The sequence below is a fragment of the Agelaius phoeniceus genome, chromosome 17 (assembly GCF_051311805.1).
Source record: "Agelaius phoeniceus isolate bAgePho1 chromosome 17, bAgePho1.hap1, whole genome shotgun sequence".
In the NCBI taxonomy this organism is placed as follows: Eukaryota; Metazoa; Chordata; class Aves; order Passeriformes; family Icteridae; genus Agelaius; species Agelaius phoeniceus.
Genome location: NC_135281.1, coordinates 12838148 through 12858405, shown reverse-complemented (window position 1 = coordinate 12858405; position 20258 = coordinate 12838148). Strand labels below are relative to the sequence as shown.

Below are 20258 nucleotides of genomic sequence, written 5' to 3'. Positions count from 1 at the left end.
GTGTAACCTTGTATTTCCCTTTAATTTAAATAGTGCAGGATTGAGTCAATAGCCGTAAGTCTTCTGATGTCCTTTTACAGCCATTTCCATGTTCTTGTTACTTTACCTTTTTGGAAAACATTTTCATTTAACGTGCAGCAGTGTCCTTTAACACCCTATTTTCAAGCTTCAAATCGACTTTTATCACAGAGGCACTATGCCCATACATATAGGTGTTTTATCTTTGCATTATTTGTTCCCAAGGCTGCAGGTTCTTCAGAAGTGAGATTTAATTTTATGGTGAGTCAGGGGTCAGATTGTGCCTGCACTTACCCTTCTGATGGCAGGAGTCTCGTGAAACTCAAGTTCATGGATTTTTACAAGATGGAAGCTAATGGAACTAGCTCCAATAAGAAACACAATTTATTCTAAAGACACATTAGCAGCCTTATGTTATTTAAACAAATAAAAAAGAGTGAGAACAGCTAATGTGTTGGTATGCTCACTCTTCAAACCATGGGCTCCTAATCAGGACAGCTCTGAAAAAACTCCTGGCAGTTCACTGGGTTTGTGAAGTGCATGTGGTGCCTGATGTCCTGAGTCCTGTCAGATTTCAGGAAGACAAAAACAATCTGTAATTGCTGATAGGTTACACAGTGTGGGAGTTTTCTTTTTGTTTCATGTAGCTTTTGACACTTTCACACTTTAGTAACACTTGTAATACAAGGAGCTAATTCTTAATTCTGTTGTAAGTAACTGGGAGCTTTGTGAATTAGCTGAGTGTGTTTTTCTTTTTCAGCTACCTCATGCTCTGCTCAGCCTAAAGACAGAGGCACAAGGTACCTACAGCAGGAGGGCAGTGATTCCTGGGGGAGTTTAACCTCACAGAGCCTGTCCTGGTTTCTGTTTGGGAAGGGATGGGTGTGCACTGCTGGACAACAGCATCCACACAGCCGAGAATCCTTCCATGGATGCTTTGGCATATTTACCCATCCCATTTCTCTGTACAGACACCATTCACTGAGATTTTAGCCTTTTGTATATTTCCAACAATAACTTCTATCTTGTTTGTGTATTTCTTCATGTTTGGAGCTTGAGATGGGTTCCCTTCCCCACAGCTGGGACCCGGAGGGAGGCAAAGCCTGGAGGCTGGGGCAGATTTTGCCCCGAGGTGGCATGTACTGGCACTTCTGCAGTCTCTTCATAACCATAAAAAAAGTATGAGGTTCTTTAATTTTCAGTCCAAATTCTGCTTTTCTGAGTCCTTTATGCCTTGTAAACTCCACAGTTAAAATATATTTTGTGTATTACATGAAAACTATACAAATAAATAACCTATAAAAGATACAAGGAATTATTGCCATATTTGCTTCAGATGAATCTGGGTATTGCTGAGCCAAGTTTCTCTAAGATCTTTTAAAACTGCTCTTAGCCAAAAATAACACCTAGAGACCCCAGTAAGAGTCTCTGCAGTGCATTTAAAAATAGTGACTGTGATGTTCCCTGTTTCTCCTGAGGTCCCCCCCTCATTCAGCAAGGGCAGCTCAACAGATGTATTTGATGACATTAGCTGTGACCTCCTAGTTGTTTGCTCTATTCACATAATTATTTTACTGTAGGTGTTTCTAAATATAGTAACTGGATTATGGAAGAAGGTGTGTTCGTGGGAACAATGTGGTAGATAATCGAATTTTGCAAATAAGGGTAAATAATATTTGTATAGTAAAGGACATTTCACTAACTCATGTGTGGGGGTGTGTGCGTAGAGAAAACTACCTCTGTATTTTAGGGATCCGGGTTATACAACGAGCAAAGCACCAACCTTTGTTTTCCAGCTGTAACTGATAAGTTGTGTAATTTCTGCAATGAGGTTTTCAAAACATATTTTAGAGAAGAAAATGGAGCTAGACAGGGTAGAAGCAAGTGTGTGCATCCAGCGGTATTCTGTTGGTGCAGAGCATTCCCTGGTACCTTGAGCCCGCAGTCGTGGCAGGGATGGACAGGGACAGGCAGGGATGGACCCCAGCGAATCGCGGGGTGCAAGCGAGCACCCACCCAAAAACCCAGACACAAACCCTTCAGCACCGCAACTCCCACACTAATTATTTCCAAGCGTAACACAAGGAGTCGCGGGGCGCGACTCCCTTACAAAAATTTACTCAGACTCCGCGAACTGTGCAAGCGCAGCTCCGGGCGCCTCCGTGCCGCGGGGCGGGGGTCGGGCGGTGCCCCGGGACGGAGGCACCGGGGCGGCCCCCGAGCGGCGGCGGGGCCGGTTCGAAGAGGGCGCCGGCGGCGGCGCGGGGTGACGCGGGCATCATGTGAGCGGCCCCGCTCGCTCCCAGCGTGCAGTGTGGGCCCGCTCGCCCCACCCCGCGCTCCGCCGCCGCGGAGCCGCTCAATAGGGGAAGGGAAAAAAAAAAAAAAAAAAAAAGGGGGGGGGGGGGGAGAGGAGAAAAAAAAAAAAAAAAGGAGGAAAAAAAATGCGGGAGAGAGCAGGAAAAATAAGACGGGGAAAAATCCGCCCGTGAGGGGACAGGTTCTGTTCGTGGCACAGAGCAAACGGGCTTGCCTTTTTTTTTTTTTTTTTGCCTTTTTTTTTTTTTTTTTTTTTTTACACACATTATATTTTGTATTTTCTTCTCGCCGAGAGGATTGAGCCGCCTGGAAAGCGCATGTGAAAAGAGCAGCAGCAAGGAGAGGGGAGGAAAAAAAAAAGGGGGGTTTGGCTTGGACCCCCCCGCCCCAGTGCGGGAGGAAGGACCCGCGGCGGCCGGAGGGCGAGGAGCTGCGGCGGCCGGCGAGGGAAGGGACCGGGGCTGCGTGACCCCCGCGGCGCGGGGGGAGAGGCGAGGAAGAGACGTTTCCCGATCCTCCCCGCCGAGGATTTGGGGAGGTTTCCGCGCCTGGAGCCCGTGCCTTTGGATCTAAAGAGGATTATTATTTTTTGGGGGTGGCACTGAAGCTGGATTTGTTCCTGTGCGTGCGGCGCGGGGGGGGGCATTTCTGCTGCCTCTAGAGGAGCCGGCGGCCCGGCCGGGGCGCGGAGATCCCCGCGGATCGCTCCGCACCCCCCGGGAAAGGTGCGCCGAGGGGATCGGCGGGGGGCGGGGGAGGAGAGGCAGCTGCAGCTGCCGGGGAGGAGGCCCAGCGGAGCGGCAGCAAAGTCATCGCTATCGGCCCCCCCTCGGCTGGCTTCGGGCTCGGCGCTCTCCATGTCTCTGGCTCTGGGCAGCGGCCGCCACAGCAGCGAGTAGGGGGGGAGGAGGAGGAGGAGGAGGAGGAAGAAGAAGGGAGCCCGGGAGTGCCTCCCTCCCTCCCTCCCTCCCCCCGGCAGCCCCGGCCGCCTCCCGTCCCCTCGCCCCGCGTCCCTGCCTTCCCCTCCCCAAGATGGGCTGTTTAGGGAACAGCAAGACGGAGGATCAGCGCAACGAGGAGAAGGCGCAGCGGGAGGCCAACAAGAAGATCGAGAAGCAGCTGCAGAAGGACAAGCAGGTCTATAGGGCCACGCACCGGCTCCTCCTGCTGGGTAAGGGGTCGCGGGCCGTCCCCTCCCCGCCGGGGCAGCGGCCCCAGCCCGGGCACGGCGAGGCCGGGGAAGAGAGGTGGGGCCGGGGGGGGGGCACGGAGCCGCAGGGCCCACCCGGGGCCGCGGGGATCCGCTATAGCAGCGCCCGGGGCGGCGGGGCCGGGGCCGCCGCGGGGACCGGCGCGGTGCGGGGGAGCGGCGGGGAGGGCTCGGGCAGCGCCCGGGGCGCCGCGGGAGGGGCCGGGGCAGGTACGGAGCGGCGGCGTGGGGCCGCTCTCCGCCCGCGGGGCAGCGCCCGCCGCCGGGGCGGCAGTGGGCCTCGGGCGGGCGTGGGGAGGGGGCCGGGGATGCCGCGGCGAGGGGCCCGCGGGGAGCCGGGCAGATAAACAGGGCAGGGCAGTGACAGCGGCCGCGGGCGAGCGGCGCGGCCGGCGCGGGAGGGCCGGACACCGCTCCCCGCGCCGGGGCCGGGGTGCCGAGGGACGTGCGGCCAGGCCGGGGAGAGGAGGTAGAGGAAGGGAGGAAGTCGGGGAATCGTTTGGGGGAAACGGAGGGAGGATGTCGGTCCCGGAGGGAAGCGCGGCCGCGTTGGGGCCGCGGAGCAGCGCAGGGCCGGCGGGCACGGCCCCGGCCCCGGCGGGCTCGGCACCCTCCGCTGGCGCACCAGGAATTGAGGTACCGCGCCTTGGAGCGCTGGCAGAGCCGGGCTCCAGGTGCTGCTCCAGCGGCTCCGCTGGGTTACCTGCTCGTGTTTTTCACGAGAGACGTTTACAAATGTGGGCTGTGGCTTTTGGGGAACGGAAGGGTCCAAATATCGATATCGGAGAGGGCAAGCAAATGTTTGTCAGGCTCGATATTTCAGAGTATTCTGAAGTAGTGTTTTAGGATCGGATGCAGTTACGAGCCGTGGGTTGTTTTGGTCACGCCGAGGGACTGCCTGTGCACGTTCTGCAGGGCTGAAGCGTGGAGCACAGGCTAGGCCTCGCCGAGCTGACTCAGTTTTGGGGGGAAAAGCCCTAATGGAAGGAGGGGAAAAAAAGAATTTTTGAAGGCGGTGAATTTGGAAGCGTACTATCACCAGTAAAATCTTTCAAATACTCATTTGAAGAGAGAGACTTAATATAAATGGAGAGTGACTGGGACTACAGCAGCACCTGCAGCACTGAGGAGCCTGCCAGGGCTTCAGCAGAAATCTTTTAACAGGATAATTTGGACTTCAGCTCTTGGGAAATGTCTTGGACTTCCAGATTTCAGGCTGAACATTACGTAGATACATAGAAACTATTTGTCATCAGACGAGTTGCTTTCGTAAGAGGCAAAATTTCAGCAAACAGAAACATGATGGGCTTGCCTGGGTTTTCTTTCTGTTTTCTTTAGTTTTGGTGGCTGAAAAATAGTTTAGATACTTGCAAATAAAAATTTGCGTGTGTTTAGCGATGGCAGAAAAGTCATCTGTGAGTGTGTTTGAAGTGATAGTTCAGCTGTTACAGTTTCTGCCATGAATTGTGGATAGTCTGTAACTCACTGGTCAAAAATATAGAAGCTCACCTCCCTATTATTATGTTATGTTTCCTCTATAACACACATGAAATAAGAAGCCAGGCACTTGGAAAGTGTTCTTAATCTTTTCAAATCATATTCAAATAACAACAAAGAGGAGCTGCTGAATATTCTAGTGGGTTTATGCTGCTGCTCGTAGGCCCCATCGCTGTACACGTGCTTGCCCCGCTGCCACGAGCAGGCTCGCTGAAATTAATGGAACTCTCCTTGGTGGTGAAGTTAAACGTCTGTGTGTAATTGTTGTTGAGAATATGGCCTTAACAAGCAGCCAAATATAGAGCTGGACTTATGGAGAAATGTACATGTAATATATCATTTTGGTTCACTGGTGTTGTATCCGATCCAGAGAACCCAGGTGTGTCAATATCAAACCGAATGTGTTTATAGCAAATGCAACAACTGTCCAGCCTCCTTCTTGGACCAAGTGAACTAAAGATTTTGGCTCCCAATGCTTATAAATATAAAATGCGATTTAGTGTTACAGCTGAAATTTAGTCGTTATTAATTTTTAAATGGACATATGACTATAGCAGATACTGCCTTCGTGAATAATTCTTAGTTGTGAAGATGATCCAGTCTATTTTATCCCAAGATACTAATTCTTGGTTGGTTTAGCCACCTGTGTTTACTGCATGGTGCAGTCTGCCTGATCAGACAGAGGGTGTATGGTATAAAATAGCAGCTTAGTGAAGAAGTAGCGTGTGCATAAAGAGTTGTAGATAAAAACTGCTCTCTAAATGCTTACAGAACAGCAGTGAGCAAGGAGAGGGAAAAGGAGTAAGGCTCTGGGATTAAAGTGGCAAAACATGCAACCAGGTTTTATGGAGAGCAGAAGAGGACTTTTGGGAATTCATGAGGGAGAAGGAAAGGAAGGTAGAAAGCAGAGGGGGAAAGCATTTGTGAGAAAATGAACCTTGAAATGTAACTGCTAAAATACAGTTTTGAACATGAGGCTCAAAATGGAGGCTTGTGCTGTCAGTGTGTGCTAGCAGAGAGGCCTGACATCCTATAAATACAAACTGTACCTCCCTGCCCGTTCTGCCACAGACATACAGTTCCTGTGGGTGAGACACAGGCTGGGGAGGGGAATAAACCAGTAGCCAGGAGATGCTAAGGGGAATCTTTCTAAATTTTGCCACGTTACGATACTACTCCTGCAAAAATATGTTTGCTTTATATAGAAAGCTGCCGATCTGGCAGCGTGGAGCAGCTCAATTAAATGCTGCTGTTGGAGTTGTTCAGCGTGCGTGGAAAAACGGGTACTATAGGCAGATGGGCTGCCCTGTGCTCTGGCATCCGAGCAGCACAGCAGAAATAGCATCCATCCACTTATGGAAACTGGAGTAAAGTGGAGTGGGGTTTTTGTGCTGCAGGTACGGGAGGGGAGCAGGGGGGAGCTGCGGGGGAGCCCTTTGGAGCAGCAGCCACAAAAGGTGGTCTCTGCCTCTCCTCGTGCGTAGGGCTGGTTTTGGAACATGTAGGGAGGGTGGGAGGCTGCTTACAAGACACAAATAAGAGGAGGTTTTTTGTAGCTTTGTGGGTGGAGGCTTAAAGGGATGCCTTCCTTTTTCAAATGTGAGTATCTACATATTTTATTCCTTGTGATTTAAGTTACGGAGTTTGGCTGCAGTTCATCATCACCCAGTCAAACTTAAAATTCCTTAAGGACATAACAGAATTTCTTTGGTTTAATGGGGACTTCAGTCAGCCTTTCCCTCTGTCAGATAGTAGTGACAAGGCAGCCAGGTTGTGATGTTCCCCGTCGTCTTCTCTGTAAAATGTTGAAGTTGTCCATTTTCTTTCCAAATATTGCAGTCCGCTTTTAGCATTGACACTGGAAAAATGGACAGTGAAATGATCCAAGATTCAGATCTGACACATGACTTGAGCTGGGCATTTATTTTTAGCTACAACTGAAGTTTCCAGTGGCAATTATTTCTTTCACTTTTCACTCTTACACTGAGAAACCCAACTTTCTCGATTTTAGCCCGAAGAAAAAAATTCTAGTGTGTGCCTTAATCACTTATGCTTCCTTCTGAAATTGACTTACTTTCATTTTCTAGGTGCTGGTGAATCCGGTAAAAGCACAATAGTCAAGCAGATGAGGATCCTGCACGTGAATGGATTTAATGCTGAGTAAGTGCATTTGCTTTTTCACTTTACATTGTACCTTCCTCCTTTGTGCTGCAGTCAGTGCTCCTGGTTTATATCTCGTGTATTTTCCTCCTGCTGCTGTTTCACTCTCTCTAGAATTTGGATGTGTATTTTTAGATGAGATTAATAGACATTAACCTGAAGAAGTCAGGCACCAATCATAAGTAAGATCCAGCAGTATAAAATTATTTATATCAAGGCAGAGCTGATTTGATTAAGTTTTGAATTTTGTGGGTTTGTTAATTGCAGTTTCTTTCACAACATGGCTGACACTGATTTACCTCAGCTATAGCACATTGGTTCATATTGCTGTAAACATGCCTGGTATCAGTGTACAAAATGAGCACAATTTTCTTTATTTGGAGCAAGTAAGGCTTTATTTTCTGTGTCCTCACAGAATGAAGTCGTACACTGAATTTTGGGGATTTTGCTTGCCCAGATGTTTGTGCTAAATTATCTTTCTAAAAGTTTTTTACATCTAATATCTGTTATTTGGCAGTTTTGAAGAGGAGAATGGCATTAAGATAGGGAAAATTAATATCTTCTTGTTTGTCTGAGAAAGATTTTTGTTTGCTAACTTTTTGACTAACTTTGCTAGAGAGTAGGAAGAGATTCTTCTGCATGTTAAGTTATGCTTGCAGTTGTGTGTGTGTATACCAAAAGCTGCTAAATTAATACTAATTGAATCAAAGTGTTGAAATTTCAAAGCTTATTTTCTGGGCTTATTTTTTTTTTTAGATGGTACTATTGGTTTTGTCATGCTTGTTTTCAAACATAACAGTTTTGTACTGCTACCCTTTAGCTTTTAGTGGTATCATCTATTTTGTGAATCCTCCATTTTTGGGAAGGCTAAGCTTTTATTAATCTTCCAGTAGTTAATTCTTCAATAAAAATATCTGAGCTGAAAGTTTAGCCAAGGAGTCTGGACAGTACTTCTTCCTAATCTGCAAGTGATAGCTCAGATAAGGTACACAGTCTTTTGGATGAAAGTTCAGACTGATTCATAAGAAACACATTATGTGCTACATGTTTTTAGCTCCTCTTAATAAGGAATATTTTCTATTTCCAAAATAACTTTTTCATGAGTGCCTAGTGCTGCATCCTGTTATTGCTGAGCTGTCTCTGTTGTTTGGGCTGCTGCAGAGACCTCTTTAAAAGACTTGTGTGACTTAAAAGACTTGCATGAGTTGACTTGGTTGAGTAGGTATCAATATTGGGTGCTGAGTAAAAAGTTCATAAAATGAAAGTGGAAGTGGATCCCCTATTACCTTTGAAAGTGTCAATCCATTTAAGCAACAGGGTTGTTCTAAGTTTTTAAGCACGTGAATTCTCCTAAAGGGTAACAGTGCTGTGTAATGGATGGTGTATGATGTGGGCAGGTAACCCCAGCCCTGCAAGCTGCACACCCCAATCTGTGTGGGACTGGGAGCCCAGAGACCTGTGCAGAACTGGTGAGGACTGGGACACACTGGGATCTGCAGCAGCAGGGGCTTCCTCCAGTGCCTCCCTTCGCATTGGAGCTTTGGGCAGAGCTGAGCCTGCAGCTGGAACCCAGGACAACATGGCAGATTTGGCCTCAGGAGGCTCTGCTGGCTCCTGCCTGCTCAGAGCAGGGGATTTGAGTTACGGGGCAGGGCTGTGCCAGCACAGCTGCTCCAGTCACGGGGCACAGCCCGGCCACGCGGGGCGGCACCAGGGCTGTCCCCCCATGGCATTCTGCCCCTTGTGCTTGTCCTTTGGCTGATGTGGGTGATACCTGTTGGAACACTGAGCTGCATAAAAACCCAGCGCAGAAGTGTGGTATATTTGAAGTGTACAGGGAGTAAGTTAAAACACATCGTTTTTAGGGTTCTGCTGCCAAAAATAATCAGTAGATCATAACATGCACTTTACAGCAGGGAAAAGGCTGTTTTTCAGTGTTTTGAAATTCTTGCAAGTTACACATCTGTCCTTAAATAACTTGCATTTTCTTCCAAATAACTAACTGCTCTCTGTGTTGTCTCGCTTTCCATTACCCTTTTTGCCTGATTCATTCCCCTTCTGCCCTGCTTACCTTGTGGAAAGATGATGTGGGATCCAGCTAATGAGAGAAATAGCACGGAGGTTTTTTTGGAAGGGTAGGAAGAGCAAAGCATTACTTCTCATCATGTCCTGATCAGTTGCTCTGGAACATAAACATGTTTGCATAAAACACACATAAACCACAGCTGATCTGATGAATAGCAGGGGAGAGGTGGTGAAAATACTAATATGCTGCAGATGATAATAGTGAAAATAGTAATATGCTGAGATGATAAGTTTTCTTTAATTGTAGTGTACTTGTACATAACTAGATTTGAATTATTTCTGTTGGTACAGCTTATTCTTGTGCTTTGAAAGAAATCCAGTTTAAAGTCCTGTCTTAGAATTGTTTGCCTTGGTTTGGTTGAAGCAGAGAGAGGTTACCTGTTAGGAAAAATGTCTAATGCTGTGAACAAAGGAATCAAAAGTTTTTATTTAGTGTTACTTTTCTTTCTGGTGACTAAGCAGGATATCCAGTGCTAAAAGTGCTGGCCTACTTCAGTGAATGTGAAGGGATTTTATTTGGTTTGGTTTTAGGAATCTGCCCCTAAATATTGGAAGTTGTCTTGTGCCTTTAGGTGAATTGTTGTAGCATTTTGCAAGGTGAAATCTGTGTAGTTCTATGAAACTAGAATTTCCTCTGGGACTCCAATTCTCAATCCCTTTAGCTAATTAATTATTTGAGGAACTGTGTGGAATCAAGTGCTCCAGGTAATTAATGTGTTGAATAGCTAAAGCTAAGATTAATGTGATGGTAGTTAAAGTTGTAGGCAAGTTAACTACAGTAAAGACTATTTTTTTTTCAATGTTCCTTTTATAATCCTTAGATGAATTAGAGACAGAAATACATTTTTTTCTGTTGCTGTAGTGAAGGTGGTGTGTGGGATGTAAGAGTGCTGTGGCATTGGGGAGTAGAGTATTGGAGAAGCAAGGCATGTTCTACAGCATAGGTTTTTCTGCATGCAGTTTTTCTGGAAGGACTTAGCCCACTTTCAGCTCTTGCAGAATGGCTTCAGGTGGCTGTGCTATCATCTGACATCTTCCTGCAGCAATTCCATGAAAAATGGGAGTGTGGCCTCCCCACAGGATTTTTCCAGTGTTCCTGGTTCCATGCAGGAGCCGCCTTCTAAGCGTAATACAGGAGCCGTATCAACCAAAGTTTCTACTCTTTGCATTACTGCCAACAACAGAGGCCCTTTTGATGTAGAAAGGGTTTAAATTTGGCTTTTAATAGCAGGAAGCCTGCGACTTCCCTTCCTTTCCTTCCCTCCCTCCTCAACACTTCAACTGTCTTTTCATGAGGCAGTTCCAGAGGAGTAGGTATCTGCAAACAGTGTTTTGTGAGCATCCACTGATAAGGTGGAGCCAAAACCTTCTCTTTTTGACTGTGCAGAAGTTGAGATGGCAATCTTTCTGAGGTTGAAAAATGGGAAAGGGAGGATAGGAGGAGTTAAGGAATATAGTTGGAAGAATTAAATGTGTAGCTCAGGTTGAAGAGGAGAAGAAAAACAGCTGCTTTTTGTGCTGTCTAGAGACTGGGGTTCTTTGCTTCTAAAACACATGGCCTTTCACTTACTTCTGATTTCTTTAAGTCATCTTTCCCCTCTGTGATCACTGTGGCTTTGGCTGGCAGACTCTAAGGAGAGGGTCATTGTCATGCACAATTTTAGAAAGCGAGGAATAATTGGCACGGGCAAGAGACAATTTTGAAGTGTCATGGGAAAAACTGGGACAAGCAGAAATATTTAAATAGAAATAAATGGTTGAAATGTGACTTACGAAATCCACTACAAAGATTGACAAATAAGGGGAATATGCCTTTGTGATTATTAAGTTTGGATAGTGTTTAAGATTCAGGAAGTCTTGAGGTTACAGGAAATTTCAGGTAATGCTTTTCAGCCTCAGTTTCCCAAATGATGTAAAATGTTGACACTTCCTTGAATAGTATGTTGAAGTGCTGAATAGGAGTTTGTGTATTTATTAAATCTGATAGTGTTGATGGCATAAGCAGAGCTGAATAGCTTTGTTTTCAAGACTTAAATGACAAATATATTTGCATTTCTCTTGTACTTTTAAAATTATTTTCTCTCAGTGAGAAAGCTAAGAAATCCAAGTCGCCCTCCTAAAGATTTCAGACATTTTCTCTTTTCTCACCAAGACTTAGGAGTTTGTGAGTAAAGAAAAGTAGGCATTGCTGGTTTCTAATCTTCTCTTAATACATCCATTTCCACCATTATGTCACATAAAGCAGTAAATAATATTATCTAATCACTTTAGTCAGTGTCAGTCTCTCTTGTACGTGAAACAACTTCTGATTCAGTAACTTTTCAGTTGTCTGATACTGTGGGGTTTTTCTGACTTTTGTCTTTTTAGCCATGTCATTTTATGGAAGAGAAGCTAATGCTGTGAGAGAGAGAAAAGTATAATATTTATAACTAAGTTCTTCCAAAATAATGAATTCCCTCCTAATGGCTAATCTTAGCTTGTGTACACAATTATGATTGCTGTGTTTTTATAGTTCCTTTACATTTGTGTACCAATCCCATGTTTTCAGAATGGTCACTTCAGTTCCTTGCCAAGAAACAAACAGACTTTATTGTGTTTTACTTGACTGGCAACAAAAGTAACTTTTTCGTGGTGTTTTGGAGCAAAGTGGAAAATTGGAGTGGGGGAGACATGGGATGTGTGATTTCCCTCGCCCCATTTCTTCCTTTCTTTGCATCACAGTGTCTGTCAAGAGGCTTCTGCAGCTTTGAGGCACAAACTTTTGGGTTTTTTTCCTCAGCTCCTGCTCGAGGACACCAGTGAGGTGCTGGAAAATGTGTGTGTATGTGTCTCTTCAATTCCATCTGAACAACTGCTTATGGCGTCAGGTCAAAATTTGGGCTGCAGAACATGAAGTGGAGTTGTGGTCAAGGAGGGAAGCAGGATTTGTGTTTCACTCAGTTTTAGGTCTTGTCCTGAGAGCTGACACAGCTGTGCAGATGAATTTTGTCAAGAGAAAAAGATATCCCAACAGCTAATAAATACTATGAAAAATAACGGACTACTGCTTATAGTTTGTAAAAGTTTATGCAAAATGTTTATACAAGTTATATTTAACTTTCTTCAGCTTGAAAGAAATGGGAGGTAATACCTGGTGATGTTAAACCACCTATGCAACCAAGCAATTTCTTAATTGTTAGCATGTTTAAGAGAGTTTTTATGTGCTTGAAATTATCTTTCCTTTGAAAATACTTTTATTTTTACAAGGATGAAAATTCTTTTCTATGACAGAGTAAAAGTGAGCTCAGTGAAGCAGCATTAATATTTTTTACATATAGCAAAAAAGGAAAAAACCTTCCAAGTCTGGGTTAGGTTTTTATTCAAGTTTCTTATGGGATATTGCCTGAAGATATGAGACATTGTCCATTAAGAACTTGTGCAAATGCTTTGCAATTTAGATCTGCTACTCAAATGTGATTTTTAAACGCTGTAAAATGAGTTTTCAGAAAATTTTGCTTGTTTATAATACCTACACTGGGCCTCGTTTGGCAAGGATTGTTAACGTACTGAAAATTCTAATGGTCACTGGAATAACTCCTTCACCTTGCTCAGAGGCTTTCTGAAATCACCCCGTTAAAATATTTCCACATGCAAGTGAAGTGAATTTTTTTTCAGAGTGAAAAATCATGATGTTTAGGTTTCTAAAATATTACAGAAAAGTAGTGCATGAAGGAATCTAAAAGTTTAAAAAGCTGGCTAGTTTTATCTGCTTTTAGATGCTCGTGATAGGCTCAGGTTAACCATCAGTGGAGAGATGACAGCGCAGTGTTCAAAGAAAGCATTGACTTTCATTTTTACATTGTGCTTTGTTTTCGGGTAGGTAGAAGAAGGAAATGGTGAATTGAACATAATTTCTTTATTTTCACGGGAAACATGGTATTGCTCAGAGCAGAATGTGTATCTTATCTGCATTTACTGGTTGGGAAATGCTGAATTCTCCTAGCAAAGCAGTATTTAAACTACCAATTTTATGTTGTTACATGTTGAGAGCTCTCTATCTTCTGAATTACTTTTCCTGGCTTGCAACTTGACATTTGTGCTTTCAGTTAAATATTTCAGTTTTCTGAAAAAGAAACCCAACAACAAAAAAAACCCAGTAGTAAACTCATCCCTCAAGCTAAGTTTGCATATGTTGCAGACATGATTTGGCATGTAAAGGGACTGGCCAAAAATATGGCAGTAGTTCTATTTGTTTTGAGGTTTAAATTTCACAAAAGCTTTTTAAGTATGCAGCTATCAACCCAGGAGAAAGCTTTATAGTTGTAGAGAGCTTGGAGAGCAATAACTATGAATAGCGGAATAAGCACGAGTGATGTAATCTGAGAAGCAAAAGAGAGAGACAGAAGAGAGCTTAGGGCTTAACTCTGTGGAAAACATTGTGAATGGGTCTGTGAGGGTTTTGACTTTTGATGGTGGATGTGGGATTTTACTCATTAGTTTTGGTAAAATCAAACAAATGTGCAAGTTTCCTTTTATTCTCCCAAACAGAAAATAAACCGTTCAGTGGGTAGCGGAGTGAGGGAAGTCTGGGTTCTGGAACTTGTTCTGTCTCCCAGATCCTTTCTCCCCTGCAGCATCTGCAGCTCCTCTTTGGGACCTGTGGCTTTCTGAGTGTTGTCTCCCGTTTCCTCCACTCCTCATTTTTCTCCCTGATGCAACACTGATCCCTAAATATTCCTGCATCAGCCCACCCTTTATCTTCCTTTTTCTGGTTTTTTTTTTGCTACCTGGACAAAGTCAGAATGTGTTGTGGCTGGTGTAGATGTACATGAATTCTTCCTGCATTTCCTCGCTGGAGTGCTAATTTTGGTCTCCTGCTCAGCCTCTGATTTTAATTTTTGGAAATTCATTTTGCATCAATACCGCTTTTTCAACTTTGGTTGCACAGCAGAATCTGAGATAGAATGAGGCTTAGAAAAAACAGCTAAAGAAAGTCTTCCTCAGTTCACTCCAGATTTTTTTTAAAAATATTTTTAGTTTCCATGTTCATGAGTTAAAGTAGAAGTGGTGTATTTTTCTCCATTTTCTTATCTAAAGCAAACATCTAGTAGTATAAACCAATGTATCATGTTCTATTTAACTTGTTATTTCATAAATCACAAACTGTATTAAATACTGCAAAAAAACTTCAGATAACTTCAAAAGTATAGCTCTCTGTGGAGAATATTAAATGTATGTCTCTATTCCACACTTCCATGTCCTTTCTGAAAAATTCCCCTGGGTTTTTCAGGTTTTCTCCAGCTTTTCTTAATTAGATGGTGCAGAGTTATTACCTTTTCTCTAGCCAGTGCTACAGAATCAGCACTACATGAAGAATTTTCTTCTGTAGTATCTCATGGAATTTCTTACTTTCTATATATTTTGAATGGACAGATTGGGCAGTACTCTGATTTTTCTAAAAAAAAAAAAGTTTTTTCTAATTTTTCCAGATGGACACTTGAATTAGTTTATATATGAACAGAGTGCTCCTTATCATCTTAAACTTATTGCAGTTACCTTTTTGATATTAAAACTATTTGTTCACATTATTGTAAACCCTGAAGATTCCCCTTACTTCATGCTGTAGCTACATTTTATCTCTTGCCAGTCATTCCAGCTGGGAAATTTTTTTTTCAATTTCATTATGTTAAAACCTTGTGATTTTGTCCCATAAGATAAAATGTGCTATTAATAAAAGCTGTGCCTTTCCCTGCTCCTTCTAGCAATCTAGATATGAGTGGGATTTCTTGTTCCTGTTTTTAGGTTGTGAGCTCCTGTGTTGTTCTCTTGGGCTGGGGGAGCAGGTTTGGGGCGTTTCGAGGCATTTTTCTGAAAAGTGCAAACACTGCTCTTGTTCCAGTTTTGTGAACATCCTTCCCCAGTGTCTCAGATCAAGGCAAGCAGAGCTAAGGCTTTGAAGTATAATCCAGCAGGCAAAGTTATCTCTATCTTTATTTTTAGATACGAGTTTGTGTATTAGGGTTGCCCAGGTCCCATCTCTGATGAAGAGCTGAGATACAGAAATTGCTCATCTTGGTCATTCAGAGCTCTCAAGTTGAAAGGAAGGAATTTCCACTGATGAGGGTTTTTTTTTTTTTTAGTCTGACTTGAATCTTGATGTTAAAAATAGCATGCCTTACATTTTAACAGTTGAACCTTGAGTTAATAGTAAATCCAAGCATTTAGGATACAGTGCAAGTGTAGCTGCATCAGCTTTTAATAGTTACTTCTACAACTGTACTGTAATGTAAGCATGCATTTAATTAGAATTACTTGTCTACAGCTGAGCCTGCTTAGAAACAGCAGTGCATTGAGGGGTGTCTTTGACAGCTGAGAGGCAGAAGCATCCACATTTTGAAAAATGTAGTAGAGGAATATCTCAGTGAGATATTTTATTTCAAGGTGTTGCTGTTAAAGAAGTGCAGAGTGTGACCTTCTCTCTGAGCTACCTGTTGCTGGCTGTATTCTCCACAGGGCTATTCAATAAGTCTTTGTGTTCAGTTCTCTTCTTAGTTAAGGCACTAGAAAATAATTACCTGTCCCAAGTGCACCCTTGCAGCCTCCCAGGAGTGGTGGGTGAGCTAATGGAGCAGGCAGAGGTGTGCAGGGCTCCTTCTGCAGGCTGGCTGCTCCCAGGGGATGCTGCATTCAGCCCTGAGTGGCACCTCCAGAGCTGCCTGGGGGATTTGTGCTGCCTCCTTCATCACTGGGATTGAAGCACTCCCTTCTTCTCTGCAGGTCTGCATGCATACAAACACTTTGGGTTCCTTCAAGTTAAGACATTTTTATTCTGTTTTGACGGTACAATTATCTATGCAATATAACTGTTCATATTAATTAGAAAATGTTGCAAGGAAATGGGTGTTTGTGAAGTAAATTTCTTCCTTAAGTTTGTAGTAAGAAAGAATGCCTTGCTTCAATGCCTTGCTTCATTGTTGGTTTTTTTTTGTTTTGTTTTTAATATAGATAAAAATGTGTAGTGGGACACTTAACACATTAAGCTCAGGGAACTATGTGTAATGCCTGTTTTAACCCTGATAATTTAAATTAAAATAGGCTAGGTAAATTTGGTTTAATGTGACATTACTATGGAAAAATTCAGCTAGTTGGTTTCTTGAATTTTAATTTAATTACACTATAGTGACTGGCACAGCTTTGTGTATTTTTTTGCTGTTTTTAGCAGGTTAAGACTATTTAAGATAAATATGAAAACTTAGAGTTGTAACAACTTTCTAAAATAATTTTTAAAATATAGTAATCCTAAGGACTGACCATGTACTGAAATGATTTTCTTGAATATCTTCTGAAATTAGAGTGTAATCACAGCACTGCATTATTCATGGGAAAAAACTATAAGCACAATGCAAAGCCTAGGAAAATCATTTTTCCTTTAAATGAGAGAAAACAGAAAGGGGAAGGGCTCAGTTAAGCACTTGGGGTTTTCAGGAAAGCTGGGACCACTCAGTCCCACCCTGCCACACAAACCCCAAGCCCATGTGCAGGGCAGGCAGACCAGCACTTTTACACTTCCAAATATTTGACAAAACAGTTGCAGAGCTCGGTGTCAGTAAAAAAATTAAGTTTCCTAGTACTTTGTCTCAATGTCTTTGCAGCAAGCTTGTTACACAACTTTCTGGAAGATTTGCTTTAATGGGGTTGTGTGGGGGTTTTTTGTTATTAAATTTCTGTGTTGTGGGAAGCTACTGGATTTTCAGTTCTGGGTTTTGATGTACACTAAAATAGATGCCTGGAAATTGGATGCAACCTTTTAATTTTGCTATGTCAAAATGATTAATGTTGTTTCGAAGTAGTTACTCATAGGAACACATTCTGCTTATGCTGAACATAGTAGATAAAAATATGCTCTGTAATTTACACATAGGGCACTTGAAAACCTGAAATGTAACTATTTTGCCTGTTAGTTTTTTCAACTGGAACTGTGTCACTCTCAATTTCCCCTAACTCTTGGGAACTTGGGATGCTCCGTGCTGCCTCTGTGTTTTGCTTTCACATAATTGGACAGTCTTCACTTTATGTAATTGTATCTTATGCAATCAAATGTTTACTTTCCTTATGTTTATCACCAAAGAACTTGGGAACGTTCTGTTACCTAAGTATCTCTTTGACACTGTAAAATAAGGGGCATGAAATGAGTGAAAAGATTGAGTTTAGTAAAACATTTCTGTATTCTGTGTAATCATAGGGAGCTGGAAAAAACACTTTGAAATCGTGTAGGCAGCATAATGTCTGACTTTTTCCTCACAGTTTTATTCATGCTGAATAAATTTTTTAAATGTATTTTTTTCTCAGCCTAAGCCTCTGTTTTCTTAACTGAAGTTCATAGGTTCCATTCTGATAATAATTTCAGAGAAAAAGAAAACAGGATTTTTTTTCCCCACTTAATTTTTAATAATACTGTTTGGACACAGGTTTTTTTTAAACTGAATGCAGAAGGTAAAGTTATACATAGTTAGATAGAGGAAGTAGAAATATTCCATATATATTATTCCTTACCCAGAGAAAGTATGTTTCTATCCTGGATAATGCTGCAAACAGAAAAGGAAGTTTGGTGTCTGTTAGAGGAGCAAATATTGGGATCATCTCTGTGTGATTCTCTGCTATTGTTATGGAAATAGAATATGGGTATTTTCAATAAACAATGAAGAAAAATCCCAGAGGATATCCTGTGAGAAACTATGGGAAACACCAATTTATATAACTTATTTATAATTATTACTGGGAGGGGTGATCTGATAAGTTGTACTTCAGGAATTTGTTTTAATGCAGCCAAACGTGAGAGAGTCCCGCAGGAGTCAGAGTTTAGATTGTATCTGTAAAACTGGAAAAGGACTCAAAAGTCAATTAGTTAAATTACCTTAGTATGGTTTGGGATGTTTTTGTGGCAAAAAGACAAACGCAGGCTTGGATGACTAAAAAAAGGGAAAGTGAAACATAAGTGATAAAGGGAACTTCCAAATCTGATAAGAGTGTTATTAAAATAGTGTATCCCATGCTGGTGCCTTCACTTCTTAAGGATGTGGAATTATTGGGAAGGAGTTAAAATTGAAAGGAAGGCACAGGAGTTGTCCCAGGTCCAGAAGGGGGGAGGTGTCCAGACGTGATTTCGTGGCCATGTAGAGGTGGTGCTGTGTGAGCAAAGTGCCTGAAAATGAGGGCAGGCAGGAGACTGACTTCCTTAGCATCTGAGATACTTTATTTGGAATAATTGTTGGGAAAGAGGAAGCTCCATTTAAGCAATCTTAGGAAGGTAGGGGTTTATTTTTAAACCCTGTTTGAATCCACCTGAAGATTCATCTTTGCTGGGGCAGGTGTGTGTGCTCAGGGTGCCCACTGTGGCCTTGGGGAGCACAGAGTCTGATGCACGTGCTGCAAATCCTTCCTTCTCCTACCCTGAACATTATTATGTATTTGCAATTCTGTGTTGGTGTTTGAAGCCTTGAAACCTTTCAGCCCACGGGCATCAGAGAGGTGGGGAAGTGTGGGGGCTGACTTTTGGTTTTGGTTTTTTCCCTGAAGATAATTTTGCTGCTTGTTCTGTTGTCACTGTTTTCACTTCCTCCTGAAGCATCAAAGATTGGGAAGAGTCTGAGGTGATGTCAGAAGATCCTCTTTTGGGCCAGATTGGTTCATTCTTACTCAAGTGTTGCAGATAAAGTCAGTTGAAGAGCTTGAGAGAAGAAACTCTTTCATTAGGACCTGCTAGGCTTGTTCCCACCTTCTCCTGCACGAGGCTTTCCTGGCCTCCTTGGCTCATCAGAGCAGACATCTGTAAGCAGTTCTGTGTCCTTGCAGGAGTCCTGGGTGCTCAGTCTTACCTCATTTCAAATTGTGACCTTCAGAAAGAATTGTTTGATTTGAAATTTCAACTCAACACTGAAACGCATGGAGAAGCACAGTGGCTTGGGATCCACTGAAAGGCAAAATGAAGTATTCAGCTATCCTCCCTGGCCTAAAATTCTTCAAAATACAAATTATCAAATATCTGTGGTTACTTACCAAATACCTGTTCCATGCTGTTCCAAACTGCTAGCCCAGGTCCAAGCTCTGGTTCTGAATCTGTTCTGTAGAGGGAGACATCTATGTGGCTGGCTGGGTTTAGTGATTATGGATCTCTGTGCTTTGACAGAAACAGCAGAATTACTCTGTGATTATGGATCTCTGTGCTTTGACAGAAACAGCAAAATTTCACCTTAGTGTGGGTAACTCAAATCAGGATAGTTTGAGCACGTTAGTATCTCCTAATGAAACCAAATATAGTTCTCTTCAATTCCATTCATTCTGGACCTTATCTCTCCCTCTGATATGTCTCACTAGTTGCCAAGCAACCTCAACAGTAGTTCTGCACATCCAGCAGCATTAAAAAAAAAAAAAGTGAGTAGTTGTTGCTGAAAATGAGATGCCTTCTGATGACATGAATGAAGAGAGTTACGAGGGAAGGAAGTGGGGAGTGGCAAGTTTGGAGCTGATGTTCTGAAAAAGCTAATAATATTTAGCACTTAAGTAGTGCTTTTTATTTTCCAAGCACTAATCAAGCAATCGTAAGATTATTAAATAAAGACTATTTCTTTCCTTTCAGTGAGTGATGCACAATTATGTTTATGCTTCCTAGAGCAGAGGGCAGGATTTAATCCCAAGAGTGAAGGAGTTTAGTGTATATATTTCTTTCTCTAACCTGTACTGACTTCCCATGTTTCTAGTTGGACTGCAGATTATCTGGAGGGTTTGGGAAGGCTTTTCTTTGTGTGTTTGCTGATATATAGCCAGCACTGTATTTATTTCATGCAGATGCACCTGCAGTGTTTTGGGTTTTGTTAAAATATTTATCACCTGCAAGGTCTTCCAAACTAGAAATAGGAAAGATTGTGTGTAGGTCCTTTATTACTGGGTAATGCTGTAATGCTTATAAAGCAATAAATAGAACTTATTTTTA

General features: G+C 42.9%; 1 protein-coding gene across 2 annotated transcripts in view; it reads left to right on the top strand.

Annotated features, from left to right (window-relative positions):
* Positions 1 to 20258, top strand: part of GNAS (GNAS complex locus) — a 129950-nt gene that overhangs the window by 43912 nt on the left and 65780 nt on the right. Inside the window, exons 1-2 of one of the 2 annotated variants that reach the window (XM_054644754.2) lie at positions 2425 to 3508; positions 7132 to 7204. In XM_054644754.2, the coding sequence (XP_054500729.1) occupies positions 3370 to 3508; positions 7132 to 7204 (212 nt within the window). In that variant the 5' untranslated portion in view covers positions 2425 to 3369. Of the gene's footprint in view, positions 1 to 2424; positions 3509 to 7131; positions 7205 to 20258 lie in introns of those variants that run through there. The other variant, XM_077187549.1, reaches the window with a different exon arrangement.